Genomic DNA, 15,536 nt, shown 5'->3' with positions numbered 1-15,536 from the left:
GTACATCAACACCCTCAGAGCTTCACGGTCATTTCCTCTTCATGGGTTCAACATTTCATTGGGTAACATTAGGCAGTTTTGATTTATATGTCTGTTTAATGATTGATGATCACGTTAGATTACATGTGCATAAGCAATGCTTCTATCGCTTGATTCTGCTTCTTCACCTGTGTAGATTAGAAGTATACTTCCCTATTTTTAGTTGAAAAGAAGTATACTAATAAAACACTTAAATGGTTAGTTCACCCAAAAATGAAAATTAGAAGAAAGTCATATACACCTAGGATGACTTGAGGGTGAGTAATTTATGGGCTAATTTTCATTTTTGGGTGAACTAACCCTTTAAATAAACTTATTTTTTTGTAAGGGAACTCTGCTGTAAAGGAATTCTGTAAAACCCTATTCAGATGGGATTAGGCACTTACCTAAAGCTAAAAGAAGTTTTGTGCCTCTAACAAGTACTTTTGACCTTCTTTTTGATCTGAATGATATGCTGAAAACCCTTGAGGTTTGCCACAGACTTGTCCCACTGCCTGGAATGCAACGGAATGCTTCTTCAAGTGCCTCCATACTCGTAAAAACCACAAAAAAAGCTACTTTTAAACAGTAAAAGATGGAATATTTACTTACATATTTACAGCTGGTCTATTCGCATGGGATTAGTTTTACCTGAGGTAATTCTTCTGGATCTTTTTAGAGAATGTCACCCATAATCTTTACTGACATTGTCCATAATGATTACTGAGATGGCACATTCAGACGAGTAACACTTACTTTATCCCACCTCTCCATGTAAAACTAATTCTGTCCGAATAGGAATTAACAAAGAACACAATCAGGTTCTCACATTTACATGATTTTTCATATGAATGTGTTAATGTAATGTTTTAATTAGACAGATCACAACTGAACTGTCTTTCTTCAGAGTGAATGCGCAGATGATTGTTGAAATTGCCATTTTCCTCAGTGTGGCAAGAGGTTTGGAATTTCTTTCCAGAATGAGTTTGCAAATGCCGTTTCAGGTTTGTGTGATATGGGAAACTGATGTCACACTGAAGACACTTGTAAGGTTTCTCTCCAGTGTGAACTCTCATGTGAATCTTAAGGTTTCCTTTATTTGTGAAGCTCTTTCCACACTCTTGGCAGGTGAAAGGCTTCTCTCCAGTGTGAACTCTCATGTGATTCTCAAAGTTTCCTTTGTGTGAGAAGCTCTTTCCACACTGCTGACATATAAAACAGTTCTCTCCTGAGTGACTCCTCATGTGTAGATCAAGGTGCGCTTTATACCTGAAACTCTTTTCACACTGATCACAAACAAACGGCTTCTCTCCAGTGTGAATTGTCATGTGGCCATTGAGGTACTTTTTCTGTTTAAAACTCTTTCCACACTGAGAGCATTTGAACGGCTTCTCTCCAGTGTGATTTCCTGTGTGAATTTTAAGATTTTCTTTTTGTGTAAAACTCTTCCCACACAGCTTGCAGGTGTAAGGCTTCTCTCCAGTGTGAATTCGCATGTGAATTTTAAGATTTTCATTTCTTTTGTAGCTCTTCCCACACCGTTTGCAGGTGTAAGGCTTTTCTCCAGTGTGAATTGTCACGTGGGCATTAAGGTACTTTTTCTGTTTAAAACTCTTTCCACACTGTGAGCACACGAATGGCTTCTCTCCAGCATGGATTCTCATGTGAATGTTAAGATTTCCTTTTAGTGAGAAACTCTTCAAACACTGTTTGCAAGTGAAAGGCTTCTTTCCACTGTGAATTTTCATGTGGACTTTAAGGTAGTCTTTTCGAATAAATCTCTTTCCACACTGCTGGCAGACATAAGGCTTCTCTCCAGTGTGAACTCTCATCTGGAATTCAAGGTATCTAGTTTCTGTTTTTTGAGTCGGTGAGTAAGTAAAAGATTTTTCCCTGGCCATAAAATCATGACATTTCTCATACTGATTTTTCTCTTCCATTTCATTAAAGTCTTGACTCTCCTCTTTCAGCGGCATCAGGTCTAAGGTGAAAGGAAACAAAAACAAGAGAACACCAATTTAACGGCACAAAGACATTAGAGCCTTTAGACAGTAAAACATCAAATCCAACCGCATGTTCTAGATTCTATACCCAATAAACAAATAAAAATTAATCTCAGAACCTCGTCAATATTGTTAATTCTTTGCATTCTTTAGGACACATCCCAAATTCTTTCAAGCTGGCAGTTATCAAAGCCAGGGCTCCAGACTCATTCTTTCCACTGGTGGCTCTTTTGCGACTAACTTTTTCAGTTGGTCGCATGAGCACATGATTTGGTCGCAATTGTTTTTTTTTTTGTTTTTTTTTTGCTACAACATGGAATTAATCAATGCATGCTGATTAACTTTTATCATAATTTATAGTTATATGGAAACGAAAGAGGTTAACATTCAACCTGTTCTTTTTCATTAGTAGTATTATTTGTGATTTTAATTTTGTGAACGGGAGATCCTCTTTTGCTATGTTACAAGCCGCAGGCTTCGGATGCTATCGCTTTTCAATTTGCGATATCGTTGTCACGTTTTACAAGAAAAGACAATTGTCTGTTTTGCTTACATCTATACCTTTCACTTTTTAAAATGAAAACAAAAGATGGATTCATTGTTATTCTTAATTAAAAAACAAAACAACAATAAAACAGTAAGATACAATGACAAACAAGCTTACAAAACATTTATTAACAAAAATGAATAAGATGAGCCATGGCATACACCACATGCTGTATTATATACCAACTAATAAATTACAGAGCGTTTAGCAAACACTGAGGAATCAAATAAAAAAAATAAATAAATAAAAGAGAGCCTCCATAGCATAACGTGAGGTAAACAGCAAAGATAACGCAAATGAAAACAAAAAGAAAAGTAAAACTAAACTTGCTGTCAGTGACAGTGCTTGCATGTTTTTTTCCTCACAAGAATACCAACATGTTCACCTTTGGTTTAAGAAGCGGTCTTTTACTTTACTTTAGCATAAAAACCATCCACCGTTTCCTCAATATTCGCGTCATTTTTGCTGCGCGCAGCTTTCGTGCTCCTGCCGGAAGTGCTGTGCAGTTCAAACGAGTAGCACGGTTTCGTTATGCTTTCAGTTTCGTTTGCCGTTTGATGTTTCACATAGGCAACAGAAATGGCAGCGCTTATGAGTTAAACAACGCGGTGGTCGCGCCAGTGCGACCGCTCACAAAATTTAGTCGCACAGGCAGAAAAAATGGTCGCAGTCTGGAGCCCTGAAAGCCCTTATAAAAACCCACAGTAGAGCACTGGATTGGGACCATCCCGCAGGTCCCAACACAAATCGCGATCAGCCGGTTTTACATTTGCTCCGGATGGGAGTGGGAGATTTAACAAGAAGAATGCAGTCAAAAAAAGTGATGTGTGTTTCGCGATCAAATAATTTTTTTAACCTGTTGTTTTTACTGAACCGGTCGAACCAGTTCACCAAATCGGACTGAATCGTTCAAAACTTCTCGAGTCAGCACAATTTTCTAAAGTTATTTACTCAAATCACCAGTACACTGAAGCGAGAACGGTTTCTTTCAGACACGTTCGATACTGAGGACCGATGAGCTGAGCATGCCTGTAATTTAACTCAGAGGGACAAAAAGCATTTTCCTTAAGTGTTTTGTTGAATATCAGAAAGTGTAACAAAATAAAACATGTTGGAAACATTTTTAACAGCTTTTTTAAAGATAGAAAACAATGAAAGGATCGTACAACTGTCAAACTAAACATTTGTTTCATCAATAATGCATGATATTTTCAGGAGCTTATTTTATTTCTAAATTTGATATAAATCTTGACAAACGTTTGCCAAGGTTTTATGGGTGCAAAGTAAATGTGTATGTGTCAATCAGTAGAAACCTATTAAACATGCTGGAAAAATGCTCGAAAAAAAATGGAAAATTTGGAAAATTTGAAAAAAATGGAACTAAATGGAGAACTGTTTCTTTTGGACATGTTCAATATTGAGAACCGATTAGCTGGAGTTACGAGCATGCGTGAAACAAGCACTGACTGAATTCAATTGTTTCTTATGGAGAACTGATGGTGTGCTTATACTATGAGCGCTGGTCAACTGGTGACTTGAATGAGGGGGCAATTTGGCAAAACTTACGTTTATTTAATAAATAAAATGGAAAAAATTCTGGAAAATGCAAACGCAACTAGTGGGACTAGTTATATAAAATAAATTTTTACATGATGCACATGCAACAACTGTTCAGTCTAAACATATAAATTAATTTTACTATTGTATATGCACATTATATTTTAAGCATTATAAGCTGGATCCAGGTTTCTGTAAAAAGTGGATGAAGGCAGGTTTATTTACAGCTGTCAGGTAGAAGAGAGCAGAGCAACGGGTCCAGGTGAGTAAGCGGGGAATTGCAAGGGTTAATGCGTCTTATCTGAGTCTGAGAGAGTTCCTTTTATCTTTCAAGGGGATCTCGGGGGAACGGAGGAGCACGAAGACGATGGAGCACAGGAGCGGAGGAGAACGGGGAACAGCACGCTGGAGCTAGAGGCAGATAGGTATCACAGGTGAGAGTCAGGCTGTCAACATGCAATGCTTGAGACCAGAAAATGACAGTGCGGGAAGAGTGCAAGGATATAGTGCTCTTGATGAGTGGAGACAGATGGTGGTGATCAATAATCAGGGGATTGGGATCTGGTGAGCGTGGTTGGCGGTGATTGGGATCTGGTGTGCGTGGTTAACGGTGACTGTGACTCCCTGACAGTACTCCCTCTTTCAGGGGCGGCTCCTGATGCCCGACTGCAGATCCAGACCAGAACATCATCCTGGGCGACCCACAATCTTTCCTCTGGCCCGTACCCTTCCCAATCAATGAGGTACTCCAGATGACCGCCCCGCCGCCGGGAGTCCAAGATATTCCGGACGTGGTAGATAGAGGGTTCTGCCATGACTTCAGGAGGAGGAGGCACTGCGGGTTCGTTGGGACCTAGGGCAGAGGGAAACACAGGTTTGAGGAGTGAGACATGGAATACTGGGTGGATACGATACTGGGCTGGGAGTTGGAGATGGAAGGTGACCTCATTTATCTGCCTCAGGATGGTAAATGGACCTATGTAGTGGGGACTCCGCTTCCTGCAGGGCAGGCGGAGACGCAGATCCTGAGTCGAGAGCCAAACCGTATCTCCTAGGCGACAGACGGGCGTTGGACCGGTGGGCATCTGCGAAGGCCTTATGTCTCCGCACTGCCTGCTAGAGGTGGACGTGGGCTGAGTCCCAAACTCCCTCACTCGTTCGGAACCAGTGGTCCACAGCTGGAACGTCGGAGGGGTTTTCTGTCCAAGGAAACAGACGGGGTTGGAAACCGAGTATGCACTGGAACGGGGTGAGGCCTGTGGTGGTCTGTTTCAGGGAGTTCTGCGCATACTCGGCCCACGGGAGGAAACGGGTCCAGCTGTGTTGGTTGGAATGGCAGTATGTCCGGAGGTCCCTCCCAATCTCCTGTATCTTCCGCTCAGTCTGGCCATTGATCTGGGGGTGATATCTGGAGGAAAGGCTTACTGACTTGAAAAATTAATTGTGGCCCACGGTCGGAGACGATATCCTCAGGGATGCCAAAGTTGCGGAAGACGTGCTGGAACAGGGCTTCGGCTGTCTCCATGACCGTGAGGAGGCCTTTGAGGGGAATCAATCTGCAGGCTTTTGAGAACCGATCGACTGCAACAAGAATGCATGTAAACCCTTCGGAGTTAGGGAGATCGGTCACGAAGTCGACTCCGACGTGGGACCATGGACGACGTGGGATGGGCAAAGGAATCAGTTTACCAGTGGGGAGGTGATGTGGAGTCTTGGAGATGGCACAGACTGAGTAGCGGCGGACATACTGGGACACATCCCAGGCCATACTGGGCCACCAGTACCGAGCTTGTAGGAGTGAGAGAGTACACTGGCTGCCTGGATGTCCAGAGCCCGGGGAAGCGTGCAGTGAGCCCCTGAAGGGTTGGCCGCAGGGAGGATGGAATATAGGTCTTCCCTTCTGGGCCTCCCAGCGGAGCAGGTTCGGAGAGGGTGGCGACACGGATCTGCTCTACTAGAGTCCACTGAGCATAGCAATGGTAGGAGAAGCCATGTGCCTGTATGATGGGACCCAGTGATGTCGTGTATATGGATAGGACTGACAAGGATGGCTGGAGGGAGGATCGGCTCTGGTGCGGTGGGTTTGTCGGGAGAGTGGATACGAGACAGGGAGTCAGCTTTGAGGTTCTTATCTCCAGGACGGTAGGTGATCTTGAACTGGAAACGGGTGAAGAACAACGCCCAGCGGGCCTGGCGGGGGTTTAGCCTCTTGAGACTGCGGAGATACTCGAGGTTTTTATGGTCCGTAATCACAGTAAAGGGGTGTTGAGCTCACTCCAGCCAGTGGTGCCACTCCTCTAAAGCCAAGTAGTTTCCGGTTTCCGATGTCATAATTTTGCTCTGCCGGGGAAAGCTTCCTAGAGTAGTAGGCGCAAGAATGGAGGCAGGACGGCTCTCCATGGTACTGTGACAGCACTGCTCCCACACCGGTGGTAGAGGCATCCACTTCCACCAGGAACGGGAGTTGGGGATCTGGGTGAGTGAGGATGGGAGCAGTGCAGAAGGCCTCCTTGAGCTTCTTGAAGGCGGCCTAAGCTTCAGGGGATAGGGACCCTAAACACTCAAGGATAGGGACTTGGGTAATCGACGGAGCATGGAAGTGAGAGGGGCTGAGAGGAGACTGAAATTCTGGATGAATCTGCGGTAAAAGTTGGCAAATCCGAGGAATCACTGGAGTTCCCTGACAGACTGTGGCTGGGGCCAGTCACAGATGGCCTGGACATTTCCTTGGTCCATCTGAATACCATCGGCACTGATGATGTAACCGAGGAACTGTACCGTGGGGCGGTGGAATGCACATTTCTCAAGCTTCAAGTAGAGGTGGTGTTTCCGGAGCTGCTGGAGGACCTGCGTGACATCGTGGCGATGTTCAGCCAGGTTCCAAGAGTATATCAGAATATCGTCGATGTACACAATGACAAATTGGTGGATGAACCCCTGGAAGACAGACGGTGAGTTAGCCAGGCCATACGGCATAACCCCTTATGGCCACTACGAATATCAGGTTATGAACGCCGTCTTCCACTCGTCGCTTGCCCGTTCGTTTTCAATCGAGCCGAGACCACCTCGTTCAAGTGATCTCGGACCGATTGTTTTGGCGCGGATCCAGCACGATTGCAGTGTTCACATATGCCCAAACGAACCGAGCTAAGGGGGGAAACAACGAGCCAGGTGTGAAAGCACCCTGAGAGAGTTCCTTTTATCTTTCCAGGGGATCCCGGGGGAACAGAGGAGCACGAAGATGATGGAGCATAGGAGCGGAGGAGAATGGGGAACAGCACGCTGGAGCTAGAGGCAGATGGGTATCACAGGTGAGAGTCAGGTAGTCAACGTGCAATGTTTGAGACTAGACAATGACAGTGCGGGAGGAGTGCAAGGATATAGTGCTCTTGATGAGTGGAGACAGGTGGTGGTGATCAATAATCAGGGGATTGGGATCTGGTGAGCATGGTTGGCAGTGATTGGGATCTGGTAAGCGTGGTTAGCGGTGACTCCTTGACAGCTATAGGATGTGGGTTGCCATTTTTATTTGTGAAACTGTTTTCTTCTGTTTATGAGTTAGCTAGGGAGTAAGGGAAGACTCCAGTATTTTATTTGGGATTTCCTTTGTAAGGCAAGTTCCAGTTAACCCCTATCTGTCAGATTTACTTTTGTTTGTTATTTTGACCTGAATCTCCTTCTGTTCATTATTTGTTTTTTAAATAAAGAACCATTGTTGTGATAATTGTGAGCTCCCAACAGGAGAGGGAGAACACAGCGGTTAAAATCATAGTCCCTAATTCTTTAATTTTATTTTTGACACTGACCTCTCCAACTCTAGACTGTTTAGGTTGTGACACGACAGAAGAGGTGACCACAGTTATTAGTGATGCTTTTGGGAAATACACCTTTGGGCATTTATTTTAGCTCAGTATTGTTCCTGATTGTGTGCATTCCTGTAAAGTTCAGCTCCAACCCTAATTCAAACCTTTTTGAACCAGCTAATTAAAATCTTTAGGACTCAATTTTATTTATATAGCACTTTTAAAACCATAACATTGACCAAAGTGCTGTACATAAGAGCATAAGCAAAAGCATACAACTAACGGTCTTGCATTGACAAAGCTCATAAAATTAAAAATACATAAATAAACACCCATCATACTACATATTAGACCCTGCAACACTGCACATTTTGCATGTCATGACACAACCATTTCAGGGCAACTTCAGTCCTGGAGGGCCACTGACCTGCAGAGTTTAGCTCTATCCCTGATAAAAACTAGCTTTCTAGACTTCAGTCAAACACTTGACAAATGGGAGACAGATGAACAGTCATATTCTATGGAAAGATACACTATATTGCCAAAAGTATTGGGACACCCCCTTCTAATGAACAGGTTTGACTACTTTAGTAATGTCCATGAGAACAAATCTTAATGTTTAAGCATATAATGATACTATAGGGAATTGTGTGCTTCTAATTTTATAGCAACAGTTTGGACAGGACCCTTTTCTATTCCAACATGACAATGCCTTTGTGTATAAGGCAATGTTCAAAAATAAATGATTGATTCAGTCAGTGTGGAAGAACTTGACTGGTCCCAGAAAAAGATTCCAATTATCAGATTGGTCGTGGCGGCAGTGTTGCAACAATATATAGTGATATTCTCAATGTTACTCAGAAAACAGGTTAAGGCTTAACTCATTCGAAATACTTCTGCTTAATGTTACACTGTCAGATATGCAAAAGAAATATATTGTATCTCTTGCTCTGGCTATTGTGTATAGACCGCCAGGGCCGTATACAGATTTCCTAAAAGAATTAGCAGATTTCCTCTCAGATCTCTTGGTTAGTGTTGATAAAGCGCTAATTGTCGGAGACTTTAACATTCATGTTGATAATACAAATTATCCATTACGACTTGCGTTTACAGACTTAAACTCTTTTGGGGTCAAGCAAAATGTCACCGGGCCCACTCATTGTTTTAATCATATGCTAGATTTAATTATATCGCATGGAATTGATCTTACTGATATAGGTATTGTACCTCAAAATGATGATGTTCTCAAACACTATCTTGTATCGTGCATGCTGCATATTACTGATATTAATTATATGGCTCCACTTTATCGCCCGGGTAGAACAATCAGGGTTTCCCATACAATGATTTATTTTTGGCGGCTCGCCACAATATCCACATTGACCGCCACAAATATCCACCACCCCCTGCCATCTTTAGCACTATATTTAGCAACTTTCAGACCCTTCTAGCGACTTTTTTTCCATAAAAGGTACATACTTACAAACCTAGCGACTTTTTTGAATAAACCATACCTATGGTTCAGTTGGAAGATTTGGCCAGTACTGCCCCGCGAGCGCGAGGTCCGACTTTCCCGGCACAGTATCGCTTATTGTGCACAGTACGTCTATTCTGTGCAGTGAGCGGCAGAGAAGCAGCACATTCAGTTGGCCGTACCGCAGCTGACTTGTCAATAAATGAGTACGGATCTCAGGCTGCCTGGCGGACATCTCGGCATGGATGAAAGAGTTCAATACATTGATGCTTGCATATAGAACAGCCACAGACTCAGCACCCGCCTACTTCCACTCACTACTACGAATCTACATCGCCTTCAGAAGTCTGAGATCCGCTAGTGAGCGACGCCTCGTGGTACCATCACAGAGAGGCTCAAAATCACTTTCCAGAACATTCTCGTTCACCACTCCTGGCTGGTGGAACGATCTTCCCACCCCTATCCGGAATGCTGAATCCCTGACAATTTTCAAGCGACAGCTGAAAACCCATCTCTTTCGAAGCTACTTGACTTCATCATAAAAAAAAAAAAATAAAAAAATTACAAAATCTCTCTCTTTATTTATTCCTTCTCTTTCTAGCTTGTACTTATTTGAACAATGTCTAAGAACTTGGTATTACAACCACTTCCTGTGTCTGTTTGCCTCTTAAGAAGAATCGCTTTATGTATCCCCCAATTGTAAGTCGCTTTGGATAAAAGCGTCTGCTAAATGACTAAATGTAAATGTAAATGTAAATGAGTACAAAACAGCATTTCCAAGCACCTGTTGCTTACTGACTGTTTTGGCTTATAAATATGAACATAGTTCATCTGTTAATATGCACATAGTTTGTTACTCAGACGCAGACAGTGCGCTGCATGAGGCAAAAAAAGTAATATAGCCAAAACCACCGCATATAGTCGCTCTTTAGTGTAGATGTATGTTGATTTTATCAGACGATGTTGAGATTATAATTCAGGATTTAAGGAGTAACATGACAGTGACTCCTGGTTAACATGTAGTATTAATGGGTTGTGTTTAGTCACTATTTATACTTGTTTTATGTATGATAACAGAAAAAAAGTAAATTGACAAAGTTGTGTCTGCTCAATTGTGCTTCTTCCTGCAAAAAAAAAAAGATATCTATGAAGAATTTCGGGCCCCATCATAGCACAGAAACTGCACTTGTTAAAATTACAAATTACTTGCTTATTGCGTCAGACCAAGGCTCTTAGTGCTGCGTTCGACACTATAGATCATGACATACACATAGATCAATTACAAAACTATACAACTATTCAAGGACAGGCTTTAAGATGGTTTAGATCCTACCTGTCCGACGGCTATCATTTGGGGGAAGTTGTGGCCTAATGGTTAGACAGTCGGACTCATAACCCAAAGGTTGCGATGTTCGAGTCTCGTACCGGCAGGGATTGTAGGTGGGGGGAGTGAATGTACAGCGCTCTCTCCCACCTTCAATACCACGACTGAGGTGCCCTTGAGCAAGGCACCGAACCCCCCAAAAAATGGCTGCCCACTGCTCCGGGTGTGTGTTCATGGTGTGTGTGTGTGTGTGTGTGTGTGTGTGTGTGTGTGTGTGTTCTTTGGATGGGATAAATGCAGAGCACTAATTCCGAGTATGGGTCACCATACTTGGCCACATGTCACGTCACTTTCACTTAAAGGGGAATAATCTCAACCAGCAAAGTATGGTGTGCCGCAAGGATCGGTCTTAGGCCCTCTGCTATTTTCAATAGGTGTGTGGGTGTGTGTGTGTGTGTGTGTGTGTGTGTGTGTGTGTGTGTGTGTGTGTGTGTGTGTGTGTTCTTTGGATGGGATAAATGCAGAGCACTAATTCCGAGTATGGGTCACCATACTTGGCCACATGTCACGTCACTTTCACTTAAAGGGGAATAATCTCAACCAGCAAAGTATGGTGTGCCGCAAGGATCGGTCTTAGGCCCTCTGCTATTTTCAATATACAGTGCATCCGGAAAGTATTCACAGGGCTTTCTTTTTCCACATTTTGTTATTCCAAAATGGATTAAATTAATTATTTTCCTCAATTCTACAAACAATACCGCATAATGACAATGTGGGAAAAAGTTTGTTTGAAATCTTTGCAAATGTATTAAAATAAAAAAAAAAAAAAATCACGTACATAAGTATTCACAGCCTTTGCTCAATACTTTGTTAAAGCACTTTTGGCACCAATTACAGCCTCAAGTCTTTTTAAGTGAGTATGATGCTACAAGCTTATGATGCTATTTTTTGTGAGTTTCTCCCATTCTTCTTTGCAGGACCTCTCAAGCTCCATCAGGTTGGATGGGGAGTGTTGGTGCACAGCCATTTTCAGATCTCTCCAGAGATGTTCAATCGGGTTTAAGTCTGGTTTCTGGCTGGGCCACTCAAGGACATTCACAGAGTTGTCCCGTAGCCACTCCTTTATCATCTTGGCTGTGTGCTTAGAGTTGTTGTCCTGTTGAAAGATGAACCTTCGCCCCAGTCTGAGGTCCAGAGCGCTCTGGAGCAGGTTTTCATCAAGGATGTCTCTGTACATTGCTGCATTCATGTTCCCTCGGTCCTGACTAGTCTCCCAGTTCCTGCCAAATTGTGGGACCTTATATAGACAGGTGTGTGCCTTTCCAAATCATGTCCAATCAACTGAATTTACCACAGGTGGACTCCAATCAAGTTGTAGAAACTCCTCAAGGATGATCAGTGGAAACAGGATGCACCTGAGCTCAATTTTGAGTGTCATGACAAAGGCTGTGAATACTTGTGTACATGTGATTTTTTCGTTTTTTTTATTTTTAATAAATTTGCAAAGATTTCAAACAAACTTCTTCCACGTTGTCATTATGGGGCATTGTTTGTAGAAATATTGAGGAAAATAATGCATTTATTTATTTACTGAATTTATTTATAAAATTTGAAATAAGGCTGTAACATAACAAAATGTGGAAAAAGTTAAGTGCTGTGAATATTTTCTGGATGCACTGTACATGTTGCCTCTTGGTAATATTATTAGAAAATATGGGATTAGTTTCCATTGTTATGCTGATAATATATATATTTCAACAAGACCAGAGGAAACTTCTAAATTATCTAAGCTAACGGAGTGTGTTAAAAATGTAAAAGATTGGATGAACAATAATTTTCTTCTATTAAATTCAGATAAGAGAGGTATTACTTATTGGACCGAAAACAGTACAAAAAAAAATCTCTTACATTACAATTTGCATCTAGACGGATGTACTGTTATTTCCTCTACAGTCAAAAATTTGGGTGTTATATTAGATAGCAACTTGTCTTTTGAAAATCATATTTCACATTAGGGGTGTGCGATAATCCGCACATCGTTAAAACAACAATTACGATATTATCGCAGACGATATATATCGCACACCCCTATTTCACATGTTACAAAAACAGCATTTTTCCATCTTAAAAATACTGCCAAGCTACGAAGCATGTTACCCGTTTCTGATGCAGAAAAGCTAGTTCATGCATTCATGACCTCTAGATTGGACTATTGTAATGCACTGCTAGGTGGTTGTCCTGCATCTTCAATAGACAAGCTACAGGTAGTCCAAAATGTAGCTGCTAGAGTCCTTACCAGGTCAAGAAAATATGATCATATCAGCCCAATTTTACAGTCTCTACACTGGCTACCTATTAAGCTCCATATCAGTTACAAAATATTACTACTTATAAGGCCTCAAAAGGTTTAGCTCCTGCGTGCCTAACTAGTCTTCTATCATGCTACAATCCATCACGCTCCCTAAGGTCGCAAAACTCTGGACTTTTGGTAGTACCTAGGATAGAAAAGTCCACTAAAGGAGGTACAGCTTTTTCACATTTTGCTCCCAAACTCTGGAATAGCCTTCCCGATAACGTCCGGGGTTCAGACACACTCTCTCTATTTAAATCTAGATTAAAGACACATCTCTTTAGCCAAGCATTCACATAATGTATCATTATCTCGTTATATCTGATCAATTGCACACCATCATTCTTTTTCTTGGGTTAAACACATTTTTTGCTTAGTTGGAACAGCAGCTACGCTAATTTTTCTCTATTTGCTTCTCTGTTTCTGCCATGGGATGGGCATCCAGAGGTAACTAGGAATTACACAAGCTTCAGTCTGGATCCAACCCTTACGAAGATTGACAGTGTTTCTTATACATTGATTTATTTGTGGCGGCCCGCCACAATATAAAAACTGACCACCACAAATAGATTTTCCAAAAGGCTTTGACATCATTGAATAAACATGAGCACTGCATGTTTCAAAATAGAAACCCGGTGTGGGTGTTTTTATATCACTGTATTTCTTAAGGAATCCGACTGTCTTCAGAAAATTTTGGATGTCATTTTCATTTCATCTTGCATGTAATGCCTTAGCAGCGTTTGTGAGCGCAGCGCAGCTTTGTGTACAGCCGTTACCGGGGAAACCTCTATCTCTCCTGCTCTACAAGCACCACCTGCTGGCAGAGAATGAATTTGCATATATATGCTGCCACAAACAGAGTGCAAGTCTGTGGGAAACACTGATTGAGATGACCAAACACCTGAGAAGAGATGATGCCAACCCCCCAGAAGACCTTAGATGATGCTAACCCTGGAACACCATACTAAACTACCAAATGTTGCTATTAGTTGTTAGCAACATATAATCATTGCTGCTAATAGTTTTCACCGTCTGTTTGAATACATGTCATTAGATGTACCTAGGTTATGCAATCCAAGATGGCACCGCTGGTGGCTGCCTCCGTGGCGTGCTCCGCAGTTGTTTTTATTAGTTTGTTTTGTCTTTAGTTAGCCTATAATCCCTGCAATCAGTTTCACCAGAGACAAATTGCTGGACATTCGGCAGTACACACCACCCAATATTTCACCGGTTTTCGACTATTCTGATGTTTTGCTGGACATTGTAGTTGGCGGAGAAGCGGCGCTGATCAAACGCTTCAGGACGCGCAGATGGGGGTAGCGAGCCGGCGCGCTCGTAAAGCTCAGACAGCGCGAATTTTGAACGCCGTTGCCTAGCATCCATCTGGCGAACCTCCGCTCTCTACCCAAAAAAAATGGACGAACTCCTTCTGCTCTCCCGGATAAACAAGAATTTTTCACATTCTGCTGCTCTGTGTTTCACGAAAATGATGCCATACCAGACAGCACGCTACATCTGCCAGGCTTTCAGCTGTTCAGAGCGGATCGCGACACAGAATCAACGGGGAAATCGCGCGGCAGCGGGACATGCTTTTACATCAGTGAAAGGTGGTGTACAGATGTAACGGTGTTAAAGATGATGTGCTGTCCCGATCTGGAAGCACTCTTCATTAACTGTAAGCCTTTCTACTCGCCGTGGGAGATTTGCTCATTCATTCTTGTGAGTGTTTACATTCCTCCGCAAGCACATGTGAGCTTGGCTTTGCAAAAACTTGCTGATCAAATCACAGAGACAGAACAACAACACATTTGGACTCTGTTTTAATCATTCTCGGGGACTTTCATAAAGCAAATCTCTCTCGTGAACTGCCAAAATACAGACAGCATGTTACATGTCCCAACAGAGACAGTAATATACTGGATGCATATCACTTTGTCTCACGGGCAGCTTTGGGGCTCTCTGATCACTGTTTGGTTCATCTTATACCGACCTACAGGCAGAAACTGAAATCAGCTAAACCTGTATTAAGGACTGTAAAGAGATGGACTAATGAAGGAGAGCGGGATTTACAAGCCTGTTTCGACCTCACTGATTGGAGTGTTTTTGAAGCTGCTGCCACCCATCTGGACGAGCTCACAGATTCGTTAACATCTTATATCAGTTTCTGTGAAGATATGTGCTTTCCTACCAGGACTCATTTAGCCTACAACAATGACAAACTATAGTTCACTGCAAAACTCAGACAGCTCCGTCAGGCCAAAGAAGATGCTCGCAGGAATGGGGGCCGAGTCTTGTATAAACAGGCCAAATACACACTGAAAAAAGGAGATTAGAGTGGCAAAGAGGAATTATTCTGAAAAGTTAAGGATTCAGTTCTGTAGAAAGTCGGAAAGTCATGGCCTAATGGTTAGAGAGTCGGACTTGTAACCCAAAGGTTGCGGGTTCGAGTCTCATATCGGT

At 42.5% G+C, this 15,536-nt stretch overlaps 1 protein-coding gene across 1 annotated transcript; it reads right to left on the bottom strand.

The window, feature by feature from the left end:
* Positions 1-316: 316 nt before the first annotated feature.
* Positions 317-1,995, bottom strand: LOC107656690 (gastrula zinc finger protein XlCGF8.2DB-like). Its single transcript, XM_016444630.1, has one exon. The coding sequence runs from the start codon at positions 1,992-1,994 to the stop codon at positions 888-890; it is 1,107 nt and encodes a 368-aa protein (XP_016300116.1). The 5' UTR covers position 1,995; the 3' UTR covers positions 317-887.
* Between the last annotated feature and the right edge of the window lie 13,541 nt (positions 1,996-15,536).

Source organism: Sinocyclocheilus anshuiensis, unplaced genomic scaffold (assembly GCF_001515605.1).
Source record: "Sinocyclocheilus anshuiensis isolate Anshui unplaced genomic scaffold, SAMN03320099.WGS_v1.1 scaffold3192, whole genome shotgun sequence".
NCBI classification, from domain to species: Eukaryota; Metazoa; Chordata; class Actinopteri; order Cypriniformes; family Cyprinidae; genus Sinocyclocheilus; species Sinocyclocheilus anshuiensis.
The sequence above is the reverse complement of the archived record's forward strand: the minus strand, read 5'-3'. Positions and strand labels throughout refer to the sequence as shown.

What these genes read in the sequence shown, in the direction of transcription:
- LOC107656690 (XM_016444630.1), bottom strand. Translation starts at nt 1,994, where the DNA reads ATGCCGCTGAAAGAGGAGAGTCAAGACTTTAATGAAATGGAAGAGAAA.